We start from the raw sequence: 24,772 nt of genomic DNA, 5'->3' as shown, positions 1-24,772 counted from the left end.
AAAGCTACATCTCTTTAGTGTGCACACCGTGACGCATGCTTGAGAGATGTAGTGATGCAGAGCAGGTGGAATGGGAGAGTGGAAATAACATAACCTGAGATTACAGATCACACACACACACACACACACTTGCACACACACACAAAAAAAAATCAAACAAAAACCCACGCAAGTGGAACAACACAACAGTAGTGTGTAAACTAGAGGCTGTACAATGACATGATAAAGAATCTGCCCAGTGGCCTGGTGTTTGTGTGAGTGTATGTGGAGGGAGGGGCGGGGGGGTGAGACAGTGGACCTGTCACAGCTCCACTTGTTCAGTCATTTTGTCAGGGTAAAGGTGTAACAGTCCTTGGGGGAGCAACATTATATTTTCTGGCCCCTGTTCATTGGCTCTCAGCCTCCCACCCAACCCCTTCTTCAGCCCCTAGACGCTGGTGATTGATGCAAGGCAGGCGTTGGGCTTCTGGAGTTTTTCTGGTTGGGTGCCGGCAGGTTCTGTGATGGTACGGAAGGTGAAGGGTGGACCGTTGCCAGTAGTGATGCCGAGGTGTCCGGGGCTCAGTGCCAGGTTTTGTCGACGGTTACTCTCCACTATTGAAGAAGTGTTAGACGCTAGACTCTCCCTTGTTCTGTAGAGGGACAGAGACACATGGTAACAAAGTGATGCAATACAAACAGGAAATTGTTGCAGCCAACAATGTAACAACAATGTGAATAGTGCAATTCTGTGCAATAATATAAGAACTACACAATACTATAATAGCAGCATTATTTAACATCTATAATGTAATCATTTTTATATACATTATGTGTTTGGGTTGAAAAATAAAAATGTAAAACTGTGTCAGATAATGTATGTAATAATGTAATGTAACTACTTTTGACACCACTACTAGCATAGTCATTATGCTTCTGCCTTTCCTAGAAGTCTTCTACAATAGACAAACAGCAGAGCGCCGCTGCGAACGTGATTCACATACTCCTCCGTGACAGTTCTCTGTGTTTAGTACGTTCGCGAATCATGAATGAGTCAGTGAGTGTCAGCGTGAACGAATCACATCCTCCAGGAGTGAGTTTGAGCGTTTTTCTTACTAATCCCTCCCCGCTCCGCGCACGTTGGCTGGTGTCGTTTGGCGTCGAAGATTCACGAGCGAGTGACGGTGCCGGCGAACGAGTTCATGAGTGATTCACAGAACGCGGCAGTTCCACTCCCGGTCGTCACGCTCGCTGCTGCGCTCAACTGAACTAAGAAAGGAACGAATCAGTTCATGAAGTGATCCCAGTCAGTTTGTTCACTCAAAAGATCAGTTCTTTCGAATCGTTCGTTACTGACGCAACACTACTCCGAACATGCTTGGGAAATCTACAGTCTCACCATTAGATGTCACTAATTCTTACACACTTGAGCTTAAATTTGGTTGCGTGGAGTCAACTCCAATGACTGCAGGAAAACTGCATCAAACCAAAGCTGTATGCTGACAATGTGCAACCAGTTATGAAACATGCTCACATACTTCAAATAGTATCTCTTGAGTGTTAATGTTGGTGAAACAAGGAAGAAAATGAGTACAATGTAAACCCAGCTCCCTGTATCATTTAATGGATATTTATTTAATCCATATAATCATCAAAATCAAATCATCACATCCCTAAGACTCAGCTGGACTCAGTTTCCTCCACAAAAGAGCACAACATGGAGCTGCTTCAAATGCTATGGATTTATGTGAACATATGACACATCAGCAACAATGGACTCAGACATTTCTCCCAGCTATCTTGCTACACGCGCGTATGTTCCGGTTGCGTTTACCCACAATGCCCTGCGTTGTAGTCCACTTCCTGCATTTGGTTCACTTGAAGTGATCTGAGACCTATGTTTTAGGTGGACCAGAGTTCACTTTTTTGGTGCGGATCAAACAAACCGGACTTTCCGAGCAAACGAACTAGGACTCGAATTAGAAGGGCTGGTGTAAATATGACTTTAGAGCGTGTTCACTGAACATGTGCATATTCATGGTAAAAGTAAGGGGAATTTAAGATTGACAACACTTACAAGATGTAATTCTTGCGGTATAATTTACAATCTCAAACATTGATCATCTGCCATACACTGACTGGTTGTGCAGTCTCCTAAAGATGATGAATTATATGTGCAGTAAGTGTGAACATGTTCTTACCGTGGTGAATTGAACCCACTGTCAACCGTCACGGAGCTGGAGTCCATACTGTCCAGTCTAGCAGAGTGGGCTGACTGCTGGTTTTGATTAGATTCTGGAAGGTTCTCTTTAGCACCAGGGAAGGTGAGGGTTCTTTCAAACCGCCTCTGAAGGTCCCTCTCCTTCTCTCTCTCCAGCAGCCACTGCATGGTGCCTGCTCCACCACCTCCTCTCCCAACACCCCCTCCTCGAGTTTTCTCGTCCTCTCCTCGAGATTTAGTTCCACTTTCCTCAAGTTCATCGTCATCTGAGACGTTGTAGTAGTCAAAGGACACCTCTGCAGCACTAGTAGTGGGTTCAGTCCCCTGTGGCGGGGCAGAGGGTGTGGCCACTAGAGGTTTAGGAGCATCAAAGGCCTCCTGGGAATCAAGTGCATCGCAGGACATAGACAGAATAGACGTGGCAAGAGCCGGGGGTTTTCTCAGTGAGCTGTAGCCAGGCAAAGGTAGGCTCGGTGGAGGTTTGAAGAGAGTGTCTTTGCTAAATATCTCCTTACGTTTCTCCTGAACAGAGGACACACTATGGGGCGGTCGTCCATTAGGAAGAGGTGGGTCAGGGACAATGAGAGGTATTGGGGGCAAGCTGCTCCCTTTAGGTCCCAACTTTAAGTCCTCCTTAAGCTCTTGAGGATGGGGTGTTTGTCTGTCTGTTTGTCTTTCAGTATTGCCTACTTTTAACCCATCATGACTACTTTTGCCCATAGTTCCCATTGGGTTTGCAGCTGTGAGAACAGCCTCAGAGGAACCAGAGCACTGGAAGTAATCATCAGGACGGACAGAGGTGGGCAGTGGTTTGGGCGAGTATGCTGGCAGGCTGTCCCTGCTCCTGTTCTTCTCTGAGCTCCTTCCAGCATCCAACCCCAGAGAAGAATCCCCTGGAAGCTTAGCTGAAGGGGGTGTTGCACGAGAGTAGTGAGAAGAGCTCTGATTGGCTCGCAGGGTGCCATCATCTGTATAGTAACGGCTCCTGTCGTCATAATAATCTGGTGGTCCGGTCAACCCTGCTCCAAGTGGTCCTTTAGAATTGTCCATGGACCTGGAACGTTCCTTAGCCTTGTCACTGCGTTCATTTCTGGACTTTCTCTCCTGTGTGTGGGAGTGTGAGCGGTGAACTTTGGAGTGGTGGGCTGATGGGCCATGGCTTGGCTCAGGGAAAGGCATTTCTGTACGTCGCTTGGCGAGCTCTCCGGACACATCCCATTCTGGGGTGACAGGCAGGTGGGAGGATTCAAGAATATTGGGGTTGCTGTGTGCTAGGTGAAGCCGTGCCCTCTGGCGCTCCATGGCCAGAGCATGTTCCCTTGGTGACCGAGCCAGTGATGAAGAGTAAGCTCTGTAGTCCCTGTCAGCCAACTCCAGGTGGGAACCGTCACTTGGCTCACCACGGGACACCCTTGTCTTGCTATGGGAGCGGTTAAGTTTGGCCTGGGACTGTTTTCTGTGTCTACCTCCACTTCTCCTACTCCTGGAGCTCTGATTGGCTGATGAGGCTTTGCTCCTCTGAGCTCGCTCTTCTTCAAGACGCTTCATGACTGCTGTGTGCCGGGCAAGGTTCTCCACAGTAAGGTCAGGGTTGATTCTGCGGATGATCTCCATCTCTACCTGACGTGGTAACTGGCTTGGCACTTCCTCATCGTGCAGTGGCCACTCTTCAGGGGGGAACTGTGCAGAGAAGGTGGCCAATTGCTTGGCCTTGTCCCTTTTAAAGCTCAGACGGAACAGCTTTAAACCAAACTTTCTGCTGCTTATACCACTTCCTACACTGGCTGGTTTCTCTGTCTCTGTTGTTCCTCCTCCCCCACTACCTCCTCCACCCCCACTGCCTCCTCCTCCTCGGTGCTTGGTTAGTGTGTCCGTCTTGAAAGCGAAACCAAGGGTGCTGCGGCTCTTTTCTGTGCTGCCTCCCGTTTGTTGAGGAGGTGTTTGTGGGGAGTGTGGGGACGAGTACGCTTCCCGGTGGTCTTTGGGGGATCGGCGCTGTAAGGTAGTGTGGTGGCTCGGTGGGTCGTCTCCACGATAAGTGTTATTATGAAAAGAATCTCCACCACCCCCACTGTGGTTTTGGCTGGACTTTGGGTGTGTTCTATCTCGCACACCACCAGAGGTGGACGGAGTAATGGTACCAGAGAGAGGGGAGGTGCACTGAGTCTGTTGATGCTGCTGTTGGTTCTGATGTTGTTGTTGCTGCTGCTGGTGTCGGTCAACAGATCTCTCTTCTAAGTGATACCACTTAGAACTGGTTCGGATTAAGCTGGGAGTGATGAAGTAAGTCTGAGGGGTTACAATAAAATATCCGTCTGATGTTGGGTAGATCTTCCGCTCACGTACCAGCATGGTTAGCGTGTGGTGCAGAACCTCCTCGGTTGGTGTAGGAACACCTGAGGAAAATAAAAGATGGGAAGCAGTTATAATGGGAACACAACACAATAAGGATGAATCAGACATAAGAACAATACCCTAAATGGAGTGGTGAACAGACATCTTCAAATATTTTTGTTCATTACAGTGTATATTTCCGTCGCATGTAAACTTTAAAACATGTATTTACACTGCCCAGCTGTGGGAGAAGACACACTTAACAGACACATTTTATCACAGTAACACATAAATACTAAATCAGGGTGATCAAAATAAATAGCTGTATTTATGTAAAAGTTTCTCACACTCGCACACAAACAGGTTTGCTCGGGCATTCTATTGAGAACTCGGCATCGACTTCCAGTCACTGCACTGCCTAAGCAAAACCTTATCCTTAATCTTAATACCTGACCTTTATTTTAAAAGAATTTTCAATTTTGATGTCTACACCAGTTCCTCAGAAAGGAGGTTTTGCCTTATTAGAACCAGGCTTTGGTCTCAATGAAGACTACTGGTCCTGACAAGGGTCAGAGTGTTTACCAGAAAAGGTCGTAAAGAGTAAACAAAACTGAGCATGTACACTAACAAACGAAACGCTCTGTCAGCACAAATTCAAATTGACTGTCAAAACATCCAAGATATTTTATGTGTCTTCATCAGGCTTCATCGGTCTGTATAACTTTCTGCTTTAGTGGTGCATGATGGATCGCCACTGGTAGAGCAAACTTTAAATCTGATTGTTAGTCTCAATAATAAACCATCATAAACAGTTTAGGTCTCTGTGTTCTCACAGACACATTTCTACTGATTTTTATTTGCCAACAGCATCATGTCCACAAACTGTAGGTCAGTCTGGAGACAGTTAGTACATAGAGGAGAATACCCGCTGAGACAAAGGGTGTTTTTTAATCTGTTCAACAGATTGTATCAGTCATTTATTCACTATCATATTGACCATTCCAAACATGTCAAAATCATTTAAAAGTATCTCTGTATTCTCTCTTTTCATCTACTGTTGTCTATCACTGTTTCACAGCCTGCTTCCTGCTCCTCAGCATCACGTGAGTTAATGCTAGTGTTGTGTCAGTCATGAGTGATTTGTTCGAAAGAACTGCTGTGATTCGTTCGAAATGTCAGTCACTGACTCAGTCATGATTTGCGAACAAACCGACACACAGAGAACTGGAGAACTGTGGCCGACAAACGAACTGACACACAGAGAACTGTGGCTGACGAACGAACTGACACACAGAGAACTGGAGAACTGTGGCTGAGGAACGAACTGACACACAGAGAACTGGAGAACTGTGGCTGAGGAAGAACTGACACACAGAGAACTGTGGCTGATGAACGAACTGACACACAGAGAACTGGAGAACTGTGGCCGACGAACGAACTGACACACAGAGCTGGAGAACTGTGGCTGGTGAACGAATCTTTTGAACCAATCATTTTAATGAACGGATTCTAGTGATTCAGTACACTCAAATGAACTGCCGATCCCATCACTAGTTAATGCTGCATTTAGAAAGAAGAGTTGGGTTGCCTGTTTTAATGCGGCTGATGTCCTAATAAAAGCAGCAAAATCATTTTGTCATTTAGAAATGAGATCGATTGTGACTGTAATACGATACTAATGAAATGTAGTAACACATTCAGAATATCCAACTTATTAGGAGTTTGTAACGCACAACTTCTTGTGTAACACACAAAAATAGCCATCATACAACAGTATCACTGAAGGGCTTAAATCCATGGTGATACATGTAAGAAATGTTTTTATTTTATTATTTAGAGATTGAGGAAACATTATATTGAATTCATGCTTCAAACTATTAACAAACTAAATTTTCAATTGACTTTTTCATTTAAACTTGTAGCACTTTCACTTCCGCACATGGGTTGCCAGCACAGCGAGCAGAAAGCAGCTAGTAGAGATGGATTAAAAAAATAGATGCTGAAATTGTAGAGGAAGTTGACAGGTGACGACAGACCACGGCCATGTGGATACTTTTCTTACACACAGGGAAGTAACACAGGGACCTTTGGTCTGTTGTTGTCACCGCCTGGTTGTCTCCTCAAAAATGAATCAAACATATGGAAAAGCATTTGGTATTTTTGGAAAATCTGGCAACCACGCCACCGTATTGTTTTCAACTGGGATGACAGAAACTTTTTAAAATGCTAAAGGTCAGTTTTCACATATTTTACAGTTCTTATCTTCAATTACAAAAAACTGAATACAAGTGAGCAATATCAGAATTTTTATTTACACTAGACTTGTAAACAGCTTAGAAGAACTGCTTTAGCCACGTTTGATTTAAAACAATTCTGGTGATGTGGGTTACAGCCAAAGAAATACCTTAGGTTTTAGTGGTGATCTGTGTATTAAATATGTGGGAAATGAACAGCCTGGCAGAGAGGTATATATATGCTCTCTGAAGACTTTCTCTAATTCAGTCATGTGCTTGTATCATCACATTTTTTAACGTCTTTGATTGTCATCACACCTTGTTTGGCAGAAACTCCATATAATGAGACTAAGGAAGTGAACTTTTGGCTGTTACGTTTTCCCCTCTCTCTTCCCCCACAATCTGTCCTTTCAAGAGTGAAAATGTTTTTGAAGAATACTGACGAGGCCTGTGATTAAACCTTTCTTTTTAAATTAAAGGGGTAGTAATCATAGTAATATACAGTAAAGTGAGCTTTTATAAATGTTGATAAGAAAGAGCAGGACAAGCTTCTAATTTCTGTGTCTACTCTTTGACTTTATTCTCTTTACTGTCAGCTTCTTTTTCTTTCTTTCTGTCCAAAAACCAATCTGTCTTTCTCTCTCTTCAGGATCTCTTGCTATCTTTTCTGTCACTCTGGAGGTATTACTGCCAGTTACATCATGTTTCAGTCCAGCCAGAATGACGCAACACCATGCAGATAGACTGACAGACCACACACACATTATAGACGCATGCACAAGCATGTGTGTGCATGCACACTCACACTCTCAGACAGAGATAAACAGACAGACACATCTTTCTATAGTTGCGAGGACACAGACACACGGTCCTTTTGCTGACCCTAACTCTAACCTGACGCTAAACCCAATTCTAGAGACTGTAACTAATGTTTTTCAGACTCAATCAAGCCACACCACTGCATCCTCCAATGTCATCTCTTTTTACTTCCACAAACAAAATGCATTTATTTTAAGTTTACAGTTATTGAGGAGCAGATTAGTAGAAAATATTATATTTTAGAAGCCGACGTCAGTGAACCAATTCTTCATAAAACATTCTGCTGATAGACAGCTGTGTACACACACACACGGACCTGCAACTGGGATGATAAACACAACAGTGTGTTATATTAACTTAAGTAACTGCTGAATCAAGTTAAAAAAGTACAATTTCACGAGGAGCTAAAAAGCAAATGAGGCGGTATAGATCAAAAATAGGGATGCACCGATCTGATCCCTGAATTTGGATATTTGCCGCTACTGATACTATTCTGATATGGATGCTACGTTTTCATCATTATTGTTGATTTTATGTAAGGTTTTAATAATAAATAAACTACTTTATACAGGAAAGTAGAGTTGCACAATACCAACGGTACACCGCGGTGCCAATTCATAACGGTTCCTACGGTACTAGAAATTCTATGCGATGTTAATAAAGTGGATTACGATTTACTGGTGCCAGTTTCCGCTACATAGCGGCCGTGTCTACTCTCCTCCCGGCCTCCCGACTTCTCACTGCATGCTACTCCCTTGTAAACAAACCCACATTGCAACTACTGTCACCGAACCACAGAGCTGCTGAATGATTGGCTGTTTGCCTGTTACTGGTGACGTCCGTGGATATGATAGGCTGTTTCCGCACGCTGGGTCTGCCCGTCTGTTAGCTGATTGGCTGTTTGTGTATTTCTGCCGGCAAGAATGAACTCGTCGTCAGTGGCTCCGCTAACTTTGCTCATAAAAACCAAACTCCAAAAGTCCCAGTTGGAACTATTTTGGCTTTAAACAAGGCACATACTTTAAAGCAATAGACGTTGGCCGTCCACTGTGCAGGCGATGTCACCAGGCTATAGGGGGCAAAGGGGGGAACACCTCCAGCCTCATAAAACACCTGCAGTGTCGAATACCAGGTTTGTATGCCCTGTCTGCCCCCGTTTATTTTCTCAGTGGCTAATATTAGGCTATATATTCTTACTTCACCAGTATTATGTTTATCATGCACCAAACAACATTATAAGTAATTAATAAGCATTTATAACTTGTACAAATACATAACAATAATAATAATAATAATAATAATAATAATAGTAATAAAAAAAAGGCTGTAGTATCGTGATACTACCAGGAACTTTGATACTTTGTCTGGTATCATACCGTGGTTACTCATTTTGGTATTGTGGCAACTCTACAGGCAAGTATGATATGTACAATTTTACAGCGACTTTACAGATCCCTGGGGATTTTTTTTTATTGTTAAAAACAATAAAAGAAACAAGCAACTTTCTGTCATACACCTAAATACTAGGAGAACACACAATTCTCCTGCAAGAGTGAGATCCATCTAACTTTATATACTGTGGACAGAGAGTCACTAACACACACACACACGGTGAGCGCAGAGCAGCGCACACAAATACACACGCACATGCACTCAAAAGGTGGCCATGGAAGCGGCTTGGACTCTGTTATGATGCACTGAATTGTGATCCAGTCCAATACACACTGATCATACTGTATAGGTATCAGTGCCATCTGTGCCCTCGCTAGTTTAATATAAAGTAAATTGTTCTCACAAAACATACATGTAACCCAACAGAAATGTACAAGACTTCAATAAACATACCTGTGTACAGCAGTACAAATATTATGACATGAAAGAGCAATAAAAAAATACACTTGCTAGTGGTGCTGTGTGAGCTATTGTTACCTGGAAAACATGTCTGCAGGTGTTCAGTGAGGGCCTCCTGAGTAACTGGCTTATGAGCGGAGTTCATAGCAGAGATAGCCAATAGCAGTACCTCTCCCAACGGGATGAACTGCGATTGGCTGATGGGGGACATACTGATGGGCGACACATCACCTGTGGAAAAACAGAAATCAGTCAGTCGAGGTACCTGCAATACTTTCTATGTACCGCTGAGGGTGGCGTATACTGTATACGTTACATTTAAATATTCATGCACATGGTCCCTTCTGTTAGTAAAGTGAGGGTTTGCGTCGATGTGCAGGACACCTGATCCCACATTCAATTTCACTTCAACATGTTGTATGAACTGAAGCATGTATAGTCAATGCCTAAAATATGATTACAACTTGTATACATGGATAGATAGATAAATTCTACGTGACCAAGTGCAACTTCGGCCCTATCCACATGGAAAACATGGCATTGTTTCAGGAAATGTCTTTGTCCAAACTTAAAGCGCTGTTGTAAATATGCCAGGCCCAGCCCTTAGTGGTGCTGTAGTACTTCTACAGAAATACACTAAAACGGATGTCCAGGATGCGCATACAGAATGTGTTCTGTGTTCAACTTTTATTTTAATAGATAGAGAGATAGATAAATACTTTATTGGTCCCCATGGGGGAAATTCACATTGTCCAGCAGCTTACATAGAAGTATAAAGGCAGACAAAAAAAACAAAACAAGCGCATGTATCACTGTGGGCCACACGATTGGCATAGTGGCACAAAGTTGTTTGTCTCTATATATGGCTCTGCGATGGACTGGCAAACTGTCATGGGTGTACCCCGCCTATCGCCCTCTGTCAGCTGAGATAGGCACAGCATCCTCCGTGAGGATAAAGCAGTAGATAATGAATGGATGGATGAACGGATGGATGCGAACAGACCAAACAATCTCCTAACACAAGAAGAGGAAGACAACGACAAAGACAAGTGACAGCAAATGCCATTGCAAGAGAAAGGTGGGATTATGGGATCATATTTTCCCAAAGTAGCATTTTTGTTCTGAAAATGCTGGTTCTGTGTGGATGGAAAGTTTATACGATTCATTAATATATTGACTAAATTAATTTTCATGTGGACAGTCACTTAAGGCTCTGGTATACTTCTGCGCACACGCCACACACACCAAAGTGCGCATCGCAAATCTCAGACCTTGGTATATTCTCGCGCCTGTAGTATCTCACTTCATCATCAAGGTGGCGGTACAAGTCTGGACACATTCCTACCAAAGAAGAAGAAGAGAACAATGCTACAGCTCCCTACAGGTCTAGTTCGAGCAGCTCACAGCTGAAAGGTTCGTCGGGCAGGGGAGTTGTGGTGTCAGCAGGTTGAGGGTCGCCAGGTTGAGGCTTGGATGACTATCTTTGGCAACTACTTCTTCTGTTGTCAAAAAGTTTTTTCCTGTTTGGTGAGCAGGGCTTAATACTCCTCCTACCAGTGGGGCAGAAACTCAGTTTGTGAATGCACTGTCCACGCACAGCAGTATACCAGAGCCTTTATGTCTGTGTTGTGCTGAATTTCTGAAAGCAGTTTAAAAGCTGCCTTGCATGCATGGACAGCTGATATACTGATCCTTGGTGGTCAGCTCAGTCCGAGTGTACACCTGGTATTGACATGTGCCTCTGCTGTCACCTCCCCCTCTTCTGCAAAGATTTCCAGCAGCAGACTACAGTGTCACATCCTGTCTGTCGCCACATCAACAACAACTTGAAGTTGTGCTATTGTATGGACTCTTTGCTTTTCAAAGCAGGGGAAGAAATCTCCTTCGATAACTAGAAAACTCATGACAGCAGTGGAGACTACACAGTTTTGTCATTACCAACATATTTGCCCTCACATCGTTGTTGTGGGTGAAGCGGAGACTCATCAGACTCATTGCATTTACACTTCTGTTCAACATGGTCACAGCTTTTAGCGGATCGGCTAACAATCAGTTCTCAATGGACTCCCTTGGTATCTGAAGTTGAGAGTTCATACCAAAATACAAATCAGCTGATGTCCAAAATGTCCTAGATGTTGAACAGACCAAGCGCCAAAGATACAATACTGTCACAGATTACTTTTACCAGCTTCTGTTGTTTCTGACATGACACACACACCTGAACAGCCTGTCAGCCAGTCTGCAGACATCCAGGCACCACTGAGGCTCACAGATCTTTGTGCTCAACAAAGACAGTACTTAAGAAGACAGGAAGAGATAGGGTTTAGTAAGAATGTGTGGTTAAAGTAAAATAAATAATTGGCTTTTTATCATCAGACACCCACGATTAACCTATAATGACTTTCACTGACCAGAGATGACCGCAAGACCATCAGCTCACAGTAGAAAATGACCCCATTCAGATCTGGTGTTAACATCCATCCAGAGTGATCAATCACAAATGGACAGTTGAAAGTAAAGTTGTGAACACAGCCGCACCTATTGTATCCAGATTCCTTCTTCAGATCCAATCACAAAAAACAGGGGGTGGTTCGCAGAAACTCATGAAAGAAGATATCATAAAAACTTGCTTCAAGCAATCAACTTCTTTGGCCCGTGGTCCGATCATTTCATTATTTAGTATCTGCTGATGCAAGCATTGATCCGATACTTGTATTTGCCCGAATAACAGAGCTGCAGTTAGATGTATTTGATGGTCATTGTCATTACATAATATCCAAGACTGAAGTTTACAGAGAAAGAACAGACTAATCTGTCATCTATCTGTATTGCTTCTGCTGTGAGACTGCACACAAATTGTTTATGCTTATATTATGTAGCTACACTGATGAGTGTTGTAGTTGTAAACTTCACAGCAACATTCACCTGCTTTGGTCTCCATCAAAGCATGATCACTGTGATTGATCTTCGATCAGTGGAAAAAATACCCAGACCGGTTCCACAATTTGGAAAAGGGGGGGGGGGGGGCATTGTTGCCTCTCAGTAAAAAGGTTGTGATCTGACTCCAGCTTCCTCCAACAGTCCAATAACAGGCCGACTGGCGATTAGGCCGGACAATCTTAACGTCCAGATTGATTTGTATATGGCTTTTTTTAGTCTGGGTGCCAACTCAAAGCATTTTCCATCAGTTTTACTTTCATCATTTCCAACCTAGATTCATACAGCACTTCTACATGCAGCACTTTTTGGATTTCAGCATTCACTCTAGAAGCACAGCCAATCCGCATACATGCCCGTGGTGGTGCATGCCTACTAGATCGTGCAATCGATTCCAGTGGCACCAACTTATCACCAGAATTTTGCTCTATTTTTTATGTTCTGTGGAAGTGGAGTGGATTTTCCGGACCGGAGAGGTGTCTCAATGAGACGCGGAGTATTGATACGCGCCTCCGTTCAGTAATTCCATTCCACAGTTTACAACCAGATAGGCAGACGAGCATTATTGACCAGAAGTTAACCAGGAAAATCTGCCCGCAGTAAATAAAGTTAGATGGATCTCACCCATGCAGCAGAATAGTGTGTTCTCGTAGTATTTAGGTTTATGACAGAAAGTCGCCAGACTTGTTACTGTTTTTAAAAATGTTAAAAAATCACCAGGGGTCTGTAAAGTCATACATATCATACTTGCCTGTATGGAATTTATTCAAGCCTTATATAAAATCAACAATAATGATGTTAATAATATTAAAGCAAACAGCATCCATATCGGAATAGTAGCAGTATCAGCAGATATCCAAATTCAGGTATCGGATCGGAATGAAAAAAGTGCATCCCGAGCGATAGGTGGGGTACACCCTGGACAGTTTGCCAGTCCATTGCTGGGCCACATACAGACAAACAACTATTCAACCATTCTCTCTCCCCCCCCCCCCCACACACACACAGGGAGAACATGCAAACTCCATGCAGAAAGGCCCTTGTCCCAACTGGTTCTGAACGCAGGCCTTCCAACTGCAAAAGCAAGCGTGCTCCTTGGTTACCCTCTTCTTCGTTATCTTTTGACCAAAACAGTGTGCATTTTGGATGATTTATTGATGCCATGTGTTAAATCCCAAGCGTGTATACTTGACCTGGATCACTCTTTAGTTAAAAGATTGGGAGATTGGTCAGATTTTGATACCAACTTTCAGACATGCACTTACATTATTCTCCGAATATAACCCAAAGGGCTGTATAAACACAGTTGTCCACAGAAGCTGCTCCACTGATTTTCCAAAAAGCTCTCAAGTATAATCTTCAGTTAACTGTGAGTGAGACTATGTGAGAATGCAGCATGAGATGTCTCGATAATCCACAGAAAGTGGATTATCGAGACATCTCCTGTGAAGAACGTGTTTCACCCAGACTAGTGTACCACTGTGTCTGTCCTATGTGAACAGCTAAATCCAGAGAATATCTGCACCCAAATCTCTGGACATTATCCAAAGTTCTGAAAACAGTTTGGGTTTTTTGACAGTCTCAGTTGTTCCGTGACAAATCTGTGGTGTCCCTTAGGTTACTACTACTCATACTACTACTGAGCCTAGTGTTATTACCACTATTGTGTTTCATTGATGACTGCCACTGCAAACAAAACTTGATTCTTCTGCTTTCAATCACACCTGAACCGAGCGGCATCACAGTTTAACAGCTAGCTCACATGCTTATGAAACATACATATATCGTCACAAACACATCACATCTGCATAAAATGAAAGCATCGGCTGCGGACTTTAGCATAAGGTTGTCAGAATCTGCATCAGCACACACACATTTCGTCTGGACATGCGAGGAGACATTTTGAATCAGCAGCAGCAGGCACTAGCTTTATATCCCTGTTCACTCCACTAATACAGTGGCAAATGCACAGAACGACCCAACAGTAAAGACTCAGTGTTACATAGTCAGAGAACTGCAGTGCAGAGAAGTAAACCAAGTGTGTAGTAAAATAAAGAGAAAGAATGGTGGAGCATCAATCGTCAATGTCTCTCTCCATGCAGTGGTAGTAAACAATCAGCCAGCCTCCTTTGTCCACAGCATTAAACCACACCCCCTCCTTTTGTCATGCTCGTTCCCCCTCCCTCCCTCTCTCACTCTGCATTTCTCTCCCTTGTGCCATAATTCCTACTGCTTTTTATAACCCTGGCTTATCGCTCTGCAACAGCACGTTTACAAACTGTGTATCATTACATCAACTCTCTCTCTCTCTCCCTCACACACACACACAAACACGCGCGCGCACACACACTCTGCCTCTTTCTGTAGAGCTGTGACGCTAGGCTGCTAATGCTAACAAGCCGCTGCTTCTAAAGCCTAGCCAACGACAGACAGACAGACCGGCAGAGAGACAGACAGAGAGACGGGCAGACTCATACCTCGGATGGTAGTTCCACACTCCTTTAGAGAAAGACAGTTAAAATCCGGCTCAAAGCCTTAGCATAGCTTCTAGTAGCAAGCAGCGCAGCTCTCTGTGTCTCTCGCGCACACACACACACACACACTGCTCCTCCCCCTCTGCTCGTACACACTCTCTCTCTCACACACACATTCACAGGCGTCGTCCTCTGTTCTCACACTCGCTCTCTCCCTCTCTCTCACACACACATACACACAAGTGAGCATTCAGTCAAGGGGCTACCCACAATCCCTTGCGCCACACAAAGACAAGGGGGTGTGACCAATCACACACTGCCTCACTCCGCAGCGCGTTTTTTTCTCCATCCTCCCTCACTGTGTAATGACCACCGACTTACGAGCTGGTGGGTGGGCTGCCGAGAGGGTTGCCGTGACAACGCATCCCCAGTTGCTCTTTGTTGCTATCACTTGCACGCACACACACGCACGCACACACACGCGCACACACACACACACACACACACACACACACACACACACACACACACACACACACACACACACACACACACACACACACACACGGACAGTCTCTACAGTCAGCTTTCTGTCTCTGCTCCGCTACACTGTGTGTGTGTATATACTGTATACGTGTGTCCCCGCACATGCTCTCACAGCCCTTGTTGCAGTACTGCAGCTGGGTTCTGGTGTGACCCAGTTAGAACACTAAAGGCTGGATGTAGGACACACACACACACACACACACACACACAGGCTGGGAAGCTGAGAGAGAGAGAGCTGACAGAACATTCCAGAACTATGAAAGGATAGCTCGTATAAATAGAACACTGCAGGTACTGTATATTTTCATCATGAGGAAGCAGAAGTCATTTCACGTACTGTTGGTGCTGCAGGTAGTTGTTATGGTGCATAATGATAATAACGTACATGGAGATCGACGAGGCTTTCTACTCTGTTGCTCAGCAATTTTGATAAATCGGACAACAAAACTTAACGTTTACTATATTTGCTCTCGACTGGTCTACAATCCGTCCTTAATGCGTCTCCGGAGTATTTAAGCCTGTACACACAAGCGGTCAGGTGCCATCCAATTGCAATGTGATCACAGAAAATGCATTTTAATGCCAGGTGTAACAGGGTCTGTGTGACTCCACACCATCAGCAGCATCTGTCAATACTGTCTGCTTGTTTATTTGTATCCTATCTGCACAAACTGGTGCATATCAGGGCCTGCAATAATCAGACAAAAAAATCTAACATTTTCCTGAAAAAACCCACAAATTTTCACATTTTGTGATCCACTAGCCATGCAGTCGGCTTCCAACCAGACAGATACCGCCCTTACCTTCATTTGATCTTTTGCAACCACGGTAGGGGCCAAAAAGTATGCTTGCAGGAATAGCATGCAGCAAGCTTCAACCCTGTCTCTATTCTTTCTCATCTTAGGGCAAATCAGTCCAAGATGACAACCTGCGAATCTAGTCACTGTGCCACCTACTGGCAACAGGAAGTATGCCTTCACTAACAAGCATTGTTTCATTTACATGAAGCTTTAAAGTTGTGCTCCACATTTCCAATACAGCTGGCCTCTCTCGAACAGCGCTTTTCCAGTACATGGTCCCAGCGTGACTCGACTCCACTTGGTTATTTTGCTTTTCCATCAGTGATAGTACCTGGTACTTTTTTAATACCTGCTTAGGGGAGGTTCCAAGCGAGTTGACCTGATACTATGCATGACGTCGTCAGACTGCCGGCCACTGATTGGTCAGAGTGCCGTCACTGGAGAAGGCATGAGCAAGACATCCAACACAAGAATCAAACCGAACAGTTCAGTGACTGTGTCAAAAGGAGTCTGTGCTCCGGTCATGGAGGAAGTATTGGACAAATCTTTTTTAATTAACTGATTCTAATGATTCAGTTACATTGAAAACAACTGCTTTACAAGTCACTAGTTTGTGTGTGTTGTGTTATGAAATTAAGTCACAGCAGTTTCAAGCAGCCCTGCAGTGATGACCCGCGCTGAGGAGGTACTATATTATAATGGAAAACCAACCAAACTGAAGAGTAGAGTCAAGCTGAGCCAAAGCAATACTCTGTAGTGGAAAAGTGTCCATGCAATGGCCATTGTGCCATTCTTTTAATGGTCATAGTCAGAAAAATAAACATTATTCCTAATTTAAACCTTAAAGGGACACAATGTAGGATTTTAACCTCCAAATAAAGTCTACAAGATGATTTTGATGGAACATGAACTTATAGGTGAATGTCACCTCTGTTAAAGTCTGCGATGCAATGGCACTTTTCCACTATACAGTTGCAACACAGCTCGGCACGGCATTGGCTCGACTCTACATGGTTTAGGTAATTTTCCATTACTACAGTACCACCTTAATGTGGGCGGAGTCATCATACAATGGCTGTACAAGAATGCCATGACGTCCGAGGGTGACCTGGTCCTGTTACCTACTACAGTAGTAATTGTAAACTGTTTACTTGTCATCTATGTCTCTAGCGTTTGAGCTTGCTGTGTGTCAGACTGTGTTTTTATTGAAGTCGTCTCATCCTCCCAACCAGAAATCAAGTGATTCAAACATACACTGAGCAACGAGTTATATAAGCCAGGTCGAAAACGCAACCTACACAAGCTAAGGCACTACTGTTCCTTTGTTGTTTTTGTTAAGGGTTAGTTTTTGTCTCTAATATATTTAAAAAATAAAACAACATTATTATATTTGTATAAAATGCCATAAAATATGCTACTGTACCTGGCCTGCTTCTGTAGCACTTTGAGATTTTATTTTTTATTTTTATGTAAAGAGCTTTATAAATAAAAACAGAAAGCAGAGTTTCAATGTAGGAAATCTGTCTATAGTAAACAAGCTTCATTATATTCCCCCATTTCCAATTGAGTGAATGAATGAATGAATGACGGCCAGCAGCTTGTGTCTCATGTTGAAAGTTGCTTCTTCTTAACAAAGTCTTATTTTGGGTTACTATGAGACCAGAGGAAGCTCTCCAAGCATGCTGCCAAGCTCAGAAAAATATCCTATTCACAGATCTTCAATGTCCTCCCTGCTGCTCTATCACTCAGCTTTTCTCGATGAAAACAACCCCCACCAGATCTTTTCAGGCCATTGTCTCCCTCTCCCCTGGTGTCTATGGAGCAATGGAAAACCACACAAGTAAAAGTAGAACTTCATTTGATGTGGTGGAATATAATAGAATATTACTTTGTCTTATTTGCTATACTTGGTCAGGTGAAAAGTATAAAAACATTACTTGGTCACATTCAGTGATGATGGAACACACAAAAGGTCCCAATTTTATCACCCAGGACAGCCCATGGCCAAGTGGAAACAGAACTTGGCTTGAAACTGGAAGGTTGCCAGTTAGTCCCCACCAGGTCTACGGGTTGACATACCTCTGTGCAAGGTACCCAATAGGGATGGGAATTTCACAAATTTTTAGAGTCGATTGTCGAGGTCCACGTGTCAAATTTTTAATTTTTTACATCAGCAGCAACAGCAGCAATGCAGGGTTGTAAACTATTAACTACCCTACAGGGTACTACTTCATTTTATGCTCAAAAACATGGCTGTAATGTCCGTTATTGACAATCAGAACAGCGATAAGAAAAATGAGGGGCAAAAAAAAGCTGACTCTCCGCTGGAACGCGTGTGTCATCACTCGCCAGAGGGCTCAGGTTTTTGAACCTGCGCTCGTTAGGTGTCCACCAGAGTGAAGTACAGTGATCCTGACTGGGTGAATTGCCGTCTTCATTTAGTGCTCGTGTTATGTCCCCCACTCCCGTCCTAAACTTAAAGGGATACTTCACCGATTTGAATGTGGCTTTGTATTGCTAGAATGTATTGCTAGAATAGCAGTAGTGTTTTTTAGAAAATGTGCTTCCCTTCCTCAGTTTTTCACTGAGTTGTAAATCTGTTTTCCATTTTCAAAATTTGCCCTACTATGATGCAAAACGTGTCATTTGACTCACAGTAGGGCATATTTGGATAAGGGATTTTTTTACAAGTCAGGGAAAAACTGAGGGAGGGAAGCACATTTTCTAAAACATGCTACTGCTATTCTAGCAATACAAAGCCTTAACCCCTCAACCAGATGAACTATGGGTGCCCACAGTGTTAGTGTTCACAAGAATGATAATCGACTGAAAGTAATATCTTACACCATTGGAAAGCCTATTTCCCTTTTAAATGGTACCACATGTGAAAGGAAAATGCATTTGTGGGTTGAGCAGTATTTGGTTGCGTCCATGAAAAAACTGCCAAATGTTCTCCGCCAAACAGATTATTCTGACTCTTGTTTGGTGTTGTTTATTGGATTGGATGATTGGTCTAAAGAAATAAGACATATTGGCAATTTAACAATTTATTTAACAAACAGGGGCTTCAGTAGCATGAAGTACCACAGCCACAACAGCCTGGCACCTCCTCCTCCTCATGCTGGTCACCTGCTTGGTCACATACTGCTGTGGGACAACATCTCATTCTTCAACTATCACTTGTCGCAAGTTAGCCAACGTGGTTGTGTTGGGCACGAGCAGCAGGCCCAAGTTGATCCCACAAGTGAAGAAGTGAAGTCAGAACTGTGGGCAGGCCATTCCATCCTCTCCACACCCAAATTCTGGAAGTAGTCTCTGATAACCCTGTTCTGTGGGGGCGAGTGTTCATGTTGAAGGATAGTTTGGTCCAAGACTGTGGAGATATGGGATTGCCACTGGTTGCAGAATCTCATCGGTCTGCACTGAGATTGTTGTTTTTCCAGTGAGGAAGATGCTGTCCCACACCTCTGTGTCCTCTGCCTCCACCAGAAGCTGTTAACCTATCACAAGGGTGTCAAACTCTGGCCCGCCGGCCAAATTTGCCAAATGATTACTAGGGCTGGCCCTGGCCCGCCAGCATGCAGACCGCGGGTGCGCAGCCATAGTCTGTGCAGTATATATCCATGTGCATCGTGGATGTATAATATGAACTGGATAGAGCACCGCCCCTTCGCTTCCGTTCATTCCTATGAAGCTGCTCACCCAGCGCATATGCCAAAAAAGTTTTTGACTTCCGCATTTATTTCCGGGTTATGGGGCCCATAGAGCATGCGCAGTAGTGTCCCTACCATCATTCCTCTCGGCTATGTGAACGAGCCATCCGCGTTATCGACTTGCTCGGCGAGTACATGAACAGCGAAAGGCATGATGGGAGTATGCTAATGACGTGCGCTAGCGGATTTCATGAATACCGCCGTCACGTTAACTTCGGCTTTTAACCATGGATTTGTAAATAAATGCAAAACCAACGATATCAAAGTGAATATAGTAAGCTGAAAAGTACAATGACGTAGTTAAAGAGTAAAACGATCAATAAAAATGGTTTATTTGGGTTAGGACCGTGACTATAACTTTATATGTGTTACAGGAATCATGTTGTTTTTGTCTGATTTCCCTTATATAATTGTATAATTATTATTACGAACAATAACAACGTGTTAAAGTAGGTTTTTACCTCCCGATTATTTCACTTAACACGTTTATATTCAACTATAATTCGCGTGTTCATCACATTTAACAGTAACTTTATGAACCGATAGTGACGATAAGACAAACATCCTCCCCGGGAATCAGTGGTGAAGTGAACGCAGGTCTCAGTGCATCACATGGTCACAGTTCCACAGTCCACACCGTCATCAGTGTCACGATGTCCGGGATGAACACAGTGATAAAGTGCAGCATGTCAGTCTCCTCTCCTCAATGAATCCACACAACAGCTCGTTAATACATCGATAATACGTTTGAAAATAAATGTTAATGAGCGACGAATAAACAACTAAAACCTGCTTTGTCATAATATTATAAAAATGTAAACGAAACCCCCTCATCGTCTTCATTTATTCACATTTCTCATTTAGTTTTCATGTCGTACGGTTCACTGACAGCAGCGGCGTTCCCGAGACGCCACATGACCGCGCTTGACTGTGCTCGTGCAAAGCTGTGACGTCACTCTGAGAAATAAGATTTGTCTGGGCTTTTTATGGCCTTTAGGAATGTTTTTCAAACATGAAACTCCATGAATTAAAAAAATAGACTATAAAGATTTATAAAAGCCTGTGTCCATGTCTCCAGGTGTCCTGTTGACACTTTTACACACGTCTCTTTTACTATTGTGGTCGATGGGAAATTTGCTTTTTGGGCTCCATGGGATTTTTTGTTGCAGTACCCACAGTGGCCACCATGCAAAAATTGTCTTCAAGGCAGAGGGTGCGGAGCTCTATCCAGTTCATATTATTCATCCATGGTGTGCATTCCATAATGTAATACTTAAAATCCCAGAATGCTCTGCTGGTGTTTTGGCGCATTCCACAAACAGCCTCTCCTCTGTTGACAGCAGCCACAGCATCCCTATGCTACTACTGGCACCGTGCCACCCCTCCCAAAAATGACAAAAAGAAAGGCAGAAAACCTTTCTGGACAGGTGGGAGGCTGAATATCTGTTTACATATGTAAAAGACAGAGGTTTGTCTTGTATGTGGAGCCAATGTGGCCAAGAAGTACAACATGAGATGACACTATGTTACAAAACATCACAACAAGTACAAGGACCTGGACATTATTCAAAGATGCCAGAAATCCACATCACAAAGTGAAGCTGCTGTAAAGGCTTGTTTTATTGTGGCAGCTGAGATCGCAAAATCAGGCCAACCATTCAATGAGAGAGAGATTGTGAATAAATATCAATTTTGGCCCACGACTTTGTCCAAATTTTACACTTTGGCCCACTGTGAATTTGAGTTTGACATCCCTGCCCTATCAGCACAACGTTCTCTGCATCTTCCCCAAAAGTTTTTCATAATGCACGACTCTGCTGCTCATCCCACAAACGCATTCAGCCATTTGTCAAGATATGGGACATAGGACCATGGGTGACGTCTCTTTTCTTCTGCTGCCCCTTTTCTCTGCTCACACCAAATCTGAGCTGCTCGTTGGTGCTTGATTCATCCATACACCCTCTCTCACATACAACAAGCTCAATATTAGCTGTAACTCAAGTTGTCTCCACTGCTCCAATGGCTAGCTGTTAGCCTAACCTGCTGCCTCTGCCTGTTGCATTATTTGCCTGGTCACCATGAATGATGAGGGGGCAGCGCTGCTTAAGTCAGTCAAAGGGGTCACCGGGTTGGGAAAGAAGTAAAAAGACGAGCATGAATACTTGTGTGACAGACAAAAGCCCATGAAGCAAATGGATGGAGCAAAGAAAGGCAGCAGGGATAGGGTGAGGGGCTCCAGTATGAGGGAGGCTGCTCAGCCAGCAGAGGGATGAGTGAGAACAACACAACCTCCATGGAAAAGGCATATACAGCTGAGCAAAGGGGTAATGGACGATGTGTAAGAGAGAAATCCACAAAAAAGAGAAAAGGTAAACCCAGAGCAGAGCATCGCACTACCTCCACATCTCCTGTCTTCTCTTTCACATGCCTAACTCCCTCCATTTCTTATTTTACCAGTCAAAGCACAGCAGTGCAGCCCATTCACAGACACTACTGTGATATTGTCCTTCTGATGGCTGCTCAGTGAGTCTTAAAGGAAAAGCTCAGATTTGTGTCAGTGTGCACACAATTTGAAAGATGAAGTCCATCAGCACAGGGCTCTAAAGTTGATTCTTAAGTTTGCAGCACACTGACCAAATGAAACACACACTGGAACCGAGGCAACAGATGTGAACTATAAACTCAGACCATTTAATGACTCAAATGGGCCACTAAAGGGCACATGTTAGGGCTAAACGTTATTGGAAAAAAAAGTGGCATTGAGATTTATTTATTTTCTTGCAATGCATATTGCGATATTAAAAATCTAAGAATTTTCACCAGTTGACTTGAATAGCTCCATTTGGAAAGAATTAGGTCGATTGACTAAGATCTAACATGTCACGTATGAACGTGTGAGTTAAAAATATACAATTATGAGAGTAAAAATATGTCTGTGAAAGGAGAATGTATGCATGTGAGAGTGCCGCAATGAATAATGTCGTATACAGCCCCTCATACATGATCAGCACTTTTTTTTTTAACGATTATGATGATAACAGCTAGCACAAGTCAAACTTATAAACGTGTTTATATGGGAAACTCATGGCCACTGTAGCGCTCAGGGAAGGGAGGGGGTGAGCAGAGGAGCACTTCTGCCTCTCCTCTAGATGTCACCACCAACTACAAACTTCCCCTTTAAGTTTCAGCCTTATCATTTGTGTTATGGCAGAATTGGACCATATTTAAAGTCAATTTCATGGCTTCTAACACTCACAAATATCCTTCATTCAACATTAAAATGCCAAAAAAATAAACCAGGTCTTATCTGAAAAGAAAAGTATAAGTGGGCTATTGCCTCATTATGTCATCTTCAACTAAGCAAGCCATCATTAGGCTGAAAAATCAAAACAAACCCATCAGAGAAATAGCAAAAACATTAGGTGTGGCTAAATCAACTGTTTGGAACATTCTTAAAAAGAAAGAATGCACCAGTGAGCTCAGCAACACCAAAGGACCTAAAGACCACGGAAAACCACTGTGGTGGACGACAGAAGAATTCTTTCCCAGGTGAATAAAAACCCCTTTACAACAGTTGGCCAGATCAAAAACACTCTCCAGGAGGTAGGTGTATGTGTTTCAAAGTCAACAATCAAAAGAAGACTTCAGCAGAGTGAATACAGAGGGTTCATCACAAGATGTAAACCATTGGTGAGCCTCAAAAACAGGAAGACAAGATTAGAATTTGCCAAACAACACCTAAAAAAGCTGTTACAATTCTGGAAGAAAATCCTCTGGACAGATGAGACCAAGATGAACGTGTACCACAGTGATGGGAAGAGAAGAGTGTGGAGAAGGAGAGGAACTGCTCATGATCCAAAACATACCACCTCATCAGTGAAGCATGGTGGTGGTAGTGTCATGGTGTGGGCATGTATGGCTGAAAATGGAACTGGTTCCCTTGTGTTTATTGATGATGTTACTGCTGACAAAAGCAGCAGGATGAATTCTGAAGTGTTTCCAGCAATATTATCTGCTCATATTCAGCCAAATGCTTTAGAACTAATTGGATTGCGCTTCACAGTGCAGATGGACAATGACCCAAAGCATACTGCAAAAGCCACCAAAGAGTTTTTAAGGCAAATAAGTGGAATGTTATGCAAAAGCCAAGTCAATCACCTGACCTGAATCTGATTGAGCATGCATTTCACTTGCTGAAGACCAAACTGAAGGGAAAATGCCCCAAGAACAAACAGGAACTGAAGACCTTTACAGTAGAGGCCTGGCAGAGCATCACCAGGGATGAAATCCAGCGTTTGGTGATGTCTATGCCTTCCAGACTTCAGGCTGTAATTGACTGCAAATGATTTGCAACCAAGTATTAAACAATGAAAGTTTGATTTATGATTGTTAAGTTTGTCCCATTACTTTTGGTCCCTTAAAAAGTAGGAGGCACATATAGAAAGTGTTGTAATTCCTACACCGTTGACTTGATTTGGATGTAAATGCCCTCAAATTAAAGCTGAAAGTGTGCAGTTAGAGAGAATTGTGTCGATGTCCCAATATTTATGGACCTGACTGTATATACTGTATACATTTGGACAGCAAACAAGGAACAGCAACAACAGGTGCACGGCCGAGCATAGAATTGTGATAGTGGATGAAATAATTGAATATTATAGTATTACTATGGTGGTGACTGCAACTGGGGCAGCTATGTTAGCTTTGCTGTCATCCTCCTGTCTCCCACCACCTGCATTGAGTCCAGGGGGAAGCCCAGGACAGCTAATCTAATAGTTTGTCCAGTCTCTTCCTGCTCCAGCAGACCACTCCAGAGAAGACGGCTGATGCCACCACAGAGTCAAAGAAGGTCCTCAGGAGTGCT

General features: G+C 43.4%; 1 protein-coding gene across 1 annotated transcript in view; it reads right to left on the bottom strand.

The window, feature by feature from the left end:
• Positions 1-427: 427 nt before the first annotated feature.
• The window catches only part of LOC310941096 (storkhead-box protein 2-like), a gene marked incomplete at both ends in the record, with an annotated part of 36,857 nt that continues 12,512 nt past the window's right edge, over positions 428-24,772 (bottom strand). Inside the window, 3 exons of the mRNA XM_083906183.1 lie at positions 428-632; positions 2,181-4,596; positions 9,517-9,669. Coding sequence (XP_083762309.1) covers positions 428-632; positions 2,181-4,596; positions 9,517-9,669 — 2,774 coding nt within the window. The remainder of the gene's footprint in view (positions 633-2,180; positions 4,597-9,516; positions 9,670-24,772) is intronic.

The sequence above is a fragment of the Microchirus variegatus genome, assembly GCF_963457635.1.
Source record: "Microchirus variegatus genome assembly, chromosome: 19".
NCBI lineage: Eukaryota > Metazoa > Chordata > Actinopteri > Pleuronectiformes > Soleidae > Microchirus > Microchirus variegatus.
This window is presented reverse-complemented; position numbering and strand designations above follow the sequence as displayed.